The sequence below is a fragment of the Arachis ipaensis genome, chromosome B07 (assembly GCF_000816755.2).
Source record: "Arachis ipaensis cultivar K30076 chromosome B07, Araip1.1, whole genome shotgun sequence".
Taxonomy (NCBI): Eukaryota; Viridiplantae; Streptophyta; class Magnoliopsida; order Fabales; family Fabaceae; genus Arachis; species Arachis ipaensis.
Window position 1 is genome coordinate 24,081,185 of NC_029791.2, and position 7,131 is coordinate 24,088,315.

The following is a 7,131-nucleotide window of genomic DNA, read 5'->3' on the forward strand; positions in this document are numbered from 1 at the left end:
GTTAAATATAAAATTATTTTTATTTTTTTAAATTTTTTTTAAATAACTAATTTTTTTTTTTTAAATTTATCCAAACAAGTCCTAAGTAATGAGAGGTAAAACCGTAAAATTTACAAGCTGTTATTTTTTTCATTTTTTATATAAACACATAATTTATAACAAATATAACTTCAGATTAGACATTGTATCCATCAAACCACATTTTTATTATTCATAAATTTTTACAGATTTTGATTTTAATATTTTAGTTTTTACATAAATTATGTAGTTCACACTTCACAGTTTCACATGTCTCCAACTACTATTTTTCATAAATTTTGAACTTGAGAAAACCTATTCGTAAATGTAATTACTGATAAACATACCTAGGTTTTCAACACCAAACTTCAGATAATTTACAATGTTGGACGGAATAACGATGAACATTTTTAAGTTTCCTTGACTTCAATAAAAGCTTATTTACTGTTAAAAGACTTAAGAATTAAGATGCAAACGCCATGAATCCCAAAAGCCATACACGGCCAAGATTGGCTAGCCTAAAAACTTGTACATTATTTTGTTTTGGGTCAAGCTAGAGACACCCAAAAATTTTTTAGGACATACCTTTTATTCTGGCTTTAACACACATAAGCCGCACAAACAAGACAACAGCGAACAAAAACATCATGCAGTAATACGAAACACAGGCAGAGAGGAATCTGTCTGTGCGGAAAGACGTACAATTTTGGTTTCGGTTGACGCATCGCCGCACTCATTAATTTCTGTGTGGCCTTTGTCTTGAAACCATGTGCTCTGATTTCTGCTCACAATGGGAAAGTTTGGACATAAGTATAGCTGAAGCAAAGAAAAACAATATTCATAGTCCAAAAGAAGAAAAGCTTCATGACGAATATACACAACCGGAACCAGAGTAGACTTTAATAGGATAAACATGATTATGTAGTTCAAAGAAATCAACTTGATCAGATCAGAACAATGTAGCTGACCCATAAAAGAAACCAACGTTCAGCTATTTTGTGGCTTCAAAATCTTACTAAGAATGTTCATAACAGCCAAGTCAATTCGACAGTAAAGTTAGCAAAGTGAGACACTCTTGAGGCTGCAGAATTATAGAAATTTTCTGTTATCCCCGCTTTTACATGGTATTAGCATTATTTTCCTGACTTTTTTTTTTAATTTTATCTTTATTTATATTTTCCCGTTGTGTGGCTCATTGTTCCATGCAGCTAAATCTTGCAAGAGAAAAAAGACATAAGATGCAACTCACCTGCTCCGAATATGGCAAAAATTTTCCATCAAATGTCAGGACCACACGATCTTTCCCATCTACTCCCTTGACTTTGTCAACTGAGCAGTAGAAATCTATTGCTGACGTGCTGAAAATGAAAATTAACAAAAACTATTTGTTAGGCAGGGAAATCTTCTAAAAATAAAATGTTCAGTTTGCTTTCCACAAGAATTTTATTATTTGCTGAGATCTTAAGCACGTTTAAGTGAAAATGTTCCATTATAGATTGGACAATGGAGATAGTAAAGACGAAAGAAGGATAAAAGGTGATAATAATGTATGTCATAAACTGTGAGTGGTAAACTTTCAATCTCCAAAGAAAGAACTTCAAATTTCTTCACTTCCGACTTTGCTCCTTCAATTTTAACTTGCACTCTGATAACGATAAGATACCCTTTCTTGTCACAGGAAGGGTGCAGGAAGATACGTTTAAGAACATATGAATGGACATCCAGGACAAAACAATAACCTGATATTCTAGGAGAAAGAGATAATGCTGGCTAACTAGGAAATAACATATAAGGAATACGATCATTAAATCACAGCATGTTTGTATGTGGTTGAGCCTTGCGAGGTTTAGATTCCTCATCCGAAAATCATTCATAAGCATCCGGTTGTAACAAGCATAAGACCAAGGTTTCAATTAGACTATTAGAGATCATTAACCAGGACTCAGTTTCAGAAAAACCAGAATGTCTCTTGGTGTCTTGTCTGAAATCCTCCTAACAAGACATTATTAATAAACACAATTTAACATTAAACCTTTTAACAATACAATATTCCCATTCTTCAAACTAATTTGGACTCTTACCAAGTCCAAATACTCATTATTTATGTTCTTTAAGTACTTTTTTATTGTTAATAATTTTTTAAAATCGAAATTTATTTTTGAACACTTAAATCATTGATTTTGGTGCTATAGATCACATTTTATTAAATTTATTTTGGTTCATCTTTTACACTCAAAATTTTTTTTATTATTGTTTATTTACCAAATAGTATTACTATTTTTTATAAATGCATTGTTCAATTTTCACCATCTTTAATTTTTTATAATGTTCTTTATTTACCCTATTTCAATTTTGATATTATCTCTATTTCAAAAATTACTTCCGGATTCAAATATACACTCACCTTTTCATTTTCTTTTTGAAGACGATTGGTTTAGGTAGAATGAGAGAGAGATTATATGTCCTTGAACACAACTTCACTAATAATTCATTCACTACACATTCCATAAATTTCATCCAATTCTCACCCATTAATCATTTAGAATATTTTTTTAGACAAAGACTTAAATCATTTACATAAATATTTTTCTTTTATTTCTATGCATCATGATGAAGCTTGTGACATTTGTCATCTTTCTAAGAAAAAAAAACTCTCATTTTCTCAAAACTTTAATAAAACTAATGTAAGTTTTGATTTATTACATTTCTATTCTAAATCATAAATATTTATTAATTATTATTGATGATTTTAGTCGCTTTACATAGATTATTTTATTAAAATCAAAAGAAAAAGTACAAAATCATATAAAAAATTTAATTAATTTAGTTGAAATATAATTCAACTCAAAAGTCAAAACTGTCAGTTCCGATAATGGACCAGAATTTATTTTACATGATTTTTGTGCTTCAAAGGGCATTATTCATCAACGTATATAGTTGTATTGAAACCCTTCAACAAAATAGAAAGGTAAAACGTAAGCATCAACATATTTTGAATATAGCTCGTGCTTTTATTTTTCAATCTAACTATCATCTTTTTAGTCTTATGCCGTTAATCATGTTGTTTATTTGCTTAACAGAGTTTCATCATCTGCAATTAATTTTAAAACACCATTTGAGATTTTATTTAATTATCCATCAAATTCTCATGACTTTAAAATTTTTGGATGCTTATATTTTATTTCTACCCTAATGGCAAATAGATCAAAATTTGATCCAAGAGCTAAAAAAGACTGTGTTTATTAGCTTTCAACATGGTTTTAAAGGATATATTATTTATGTTTTAGAAGATAAAAGAATTAAAATGTTTAAAAACGTGATTTTTATAAAATGATCTTGCCCTTAGTCATAAAAAATGTCTAATTCCATACACCCAACTCAACATTACTAAACACATCTTCACAAAAGCAAGATTCAGTTAGTTTTCTTATTGAACCAGAACCTATTTCTATTGACTCACACCTCATTTTCATTAATCCACCCACTAACCCACCCATTCTTTCATCTTTACCTACAACATCAACATCTCTTATTCTTCCTTTAGTCTCCATCGAAGCCGCACCAAGCCAAAACACATCTCAATCCTCTACATCCAACATAACACCATCTTCCTCCAAATTCTTTTCTTCATTAGCCTCATCATCACCACCCCCTTCACTAGAGGAGCCCCTTCTTTCCTGTCACAGCCACCAAGCTCGCCACCACCAATCTACCTTTTTTATTATGTTTGTAATTTCTCTTTCACCTACGCAAATTTCTCTTCCTCAAGGTGCCTTTATCTAATCTCTTATATTATGTCTTTTTCTTCTATTTTTCCTACTTATAAAACATCTCTTCTATCTCTATAATCTGAGATTGAGGCAAAGTCTTTCAAGGATGTCAACAATCATCTAGTTGGCGTGTGCCATGAAAGATGAATTGGATACTCTTGAGTTAAACAAAATTTGGTGTCTTGTTGATTGTCCTGCAGGTGTTAAGTTAATTAGTTGTAAATGAGTTTACCGAATCAAATGTAAATCAGATAGTTCTATTGATAGATATAAAGTGTGTCTTGTGGCTAAGAGATTCACTCAGATTGAAGGTTATTAATTTTTTGGAGATATTTTCTCCTGTTGTTAAGCCTGTCATTATCAGATTAGTTTGTCTTTGGCATCCATGAAGTACTGGCCTATACACCAACTAGATGTCAATAATGCTTTATTGCACGGTGATCTCTCGAAAGATGTTTATACGCCTCTGCCTCCTGGAATTGTGCCAACTCATCCGAATCAATGTTGCAAATTGTTAAAATCTCTATACGATTTACGACAATCTAGTCACATATGGTATGAGAAACTCTCCAATCTTTTACTATCTCATGAATACCAGCTAACTATTTCTGATCATAATTTGTTTGTTAAAATCTCTATTCTTCTGGTTTACGTTGATGATATTGTTATAATTGGAAATTCTATTTTGGAACTTACTGCTGATAAAATAATTTTGAACCATCATTTTAAAATTAAAGTTTGGGTCATTTGAAATATTTTTTGGGTATTGAAGTTGTTCAATCAGGAAAGAAAATTTTTCTCTCTTAAAGAAAATATTGTCTTGATATTTTAGAAGACTCTGGTTTGTTAGGTGCCAAACCGGCTTCTATTCCCATGGATAGTGCTATAAAACTTCATCAGGATGACCTTCTCTCGGATCCTTTTGTTTATCGATGTTTGGTTGGTTGCCTCATATATCTTACCACCACGAGACCAAACATCATGTTTGCAACACAACAATTAAATCAATTTATGACATCTCCTACTCAGTCTCATCTTTAAGCCACAAAGCGAGTGTTGGGGTACTTAAAGAGTAGCCCTGGAAAAGGAATTTTCTTTCCCAGAAGTTCAGAAATTTAGATTTTTTATTTTAGTGACTCTGATTGGGTCGAATGTCCTGATAATCAATGATCTTTAACAGGCTATTATTTCTTCTTGGGCAACTCTTTAGTCTCTTGGAAGACCAAGAAACAAACCACTATTGTCTGCTCATCTACTGAAGTAGAATATCATGCACTTGCCAATACAACTTGTGAACTTCAATGGATACTTAATGTGTTATAATTTTTATGCATTTCTCCTATCTGACCACCAGTTATATATTGTGATAATTATAGTGTGCTTCATATTGTTGCTAATCCAATTTTTCATGAACAGACTAAACATTTGGAGGTTGATTCTCACTTGGTTCGACAGAAAGCTCAAGTTGTTATGATGAAACTTTTCCCCATTTTTTCTTCTGGCCAGCTAACTGACATCTTCATTAAGCTTTTGTCACCTCAACCATTCCATCTTAATCTAAATAAACTTGGAGTTCTTGACATTTTTCATCCTCCAGCTCGCGGGAGCGTATTAAACCTCTCTTCCATATTAGCCCATGATAACAACAAAAAATTCACACACCAACCTACAAATTCAGTCTAACAGAATACATAAATTTCGCCACAATTTTAGCTTTTATTATTTTTATTTATTCTTACCTTATTTTTATTTATTCTTATCTTATCTTTATTTATTATCTTATCTTTATTGGTTCTTATCTTTCATAGGCAATGTTGTATATATATTCAGTTTTACTTTTATGATTTTTCAATCAAGAAATACAAAGCAGAATATTTTTTATCTTTGTTTTTCTTATTCTGTCAGAGTTTTATTACTATAAGATCTCTGAATCTTTTGGTTTTACCATCCAAAGATTTTGGAAATGATTCATTCAATGAGATTTATGACATTGATTATCACTCTGATATTTCTTCTCTGGAAACACAGGTGCCTTTGGTGGTGCCAAAGAAGACAAAAGCCTTTATTAAGAAGGAAGTGGTTAAACTACACGGGTTTTTCAAGTCAGTCATATCGGATAAGGATAGGGTGTTCATAAGTAAGTTTTAGTCCAAACTATTCCAAGCCACATGGGAAAAATTCAAGTATAGCACGACATTTCATCAACAAATCAATGGCCAAACCAAAGTGGTGAATCGCTGTTTGGAAACTTATTTGCGATGCTTTGTGGGTGGCTACCCGAAGAAATGGATGGGAGTTTTGGTTTAATACCTCCTATAATGTCTCATCCCAAACAACACCATTTTAAGCACTTTATAGGGTGCCAGCACTAGTTCTTTTCCATGGAGAGACATTTTACATCACATGTCGAGGAAGTGACAGCATTGATCGATGCCAGGGATGCTATTTTGGCAGAGCTAAAGATGCATTTGTTGCAAGCACAGCAGCGGATGGGCATCAAAGGGATATGGAGTTCAAGCTTGGCGAGTGGTTTTATTAGAATTTGCAACCTTATCGGATGCAGACACTAGCTCGAAGGATTAATGAAAAGCTGAGCCCGCATTATTATGGGCCATTTAAAGTGATTTGAAAAGATAGAGACGGTGGCATACAGGTTAGCCATGCCTCTAGGGTGAAGACTTCACATGGTCTTCCACGTTAGCAAGTTGAAAAAGGCTGTCCCGCCACAGCAGCAAGTGCAGACGCCTCCATTGGGTTGGCTGAGGATGGTGAGCTGGTGATGAATCCTTCTTAGATCGTGGCATCGCGTACCGCAAAAGATGGGACTTTGGAGTATTTGGTGTGTTGGGAGGGCCTCTCTCCTTGTGAGGACAGCTGGAGCGAGTGATAATATTGCGGGATATTTTTTTGGAGTTTCACCTTGAAGACAAGGTGATTGTTCAAGGGGAAAGTATTGATAGAGAGACGCATACTACTATCAGGTTTGAGTTGTGTTACCAAAGGAGAGGTAAGTAGCAATTAAGTGGCAGTTTAGAAGTTTTAGCATAGTCTAACTGGCTGATATGTTGTTAGACTCTATTACTAAATAGTTAGGTTATAGTTAGTTTAGTTTACTATGCATTTTCTATTATGAATTCTGTTAGAAACTGGAGAGAATCCCTCTCCCTGAGTTGGTAGTTCTAAGTGTATAGAATCTTCTAGGAAGTGCTAATTGGTGATTCCCGTGTAGCAGTAAAACTTACCCGTTCTACTAGTGTTGGTTCTATCATAAAAAGCAAGGTTCTGAAATCGGTTCGAATCGGTCGGTCAGACCGGTCAAACTATGAACCGACGAAAAACAATT

General features: G+C 33.2%; 1 protein-coding gene across 2 annotated transcripts in view; it reads right to left on the reverse strand.

Annotated features, from left to right (window-relative positions):
* Nucleotides 350-7,131, reverse strand: part of LOC107609873 (cyanate hydratase-like) — a 9,914-nt gene continuing 3,132 nt past the window's right edge. The window contains exons 3-5 of one of the 2 annotated variants that reach the window (XM_021107501.1): nucleotides 1,268-1,376; nucleotides 1,073-1,099; nucleotides 350-835 (exon numbers count right to left, since the gene is read on the reverse strand). In XM_021107501.1, the coding sequence (XP_020963160.1) occupies nucleotides 755-835; nucleotides 1,073-1,099; nucleotides 1,268-1,376 (217 nt within the window). In that variant the 3' untranslated portion in view covers nucleotides 350-754. The remainder of the gene's footprint in view (nucleotides 836-1,072; nucleotides 1,100-1,267; nucleotides 1,377-7,131) is intronic. The other variant, XM_016311924.2, reaches the window with a different exon arrangement.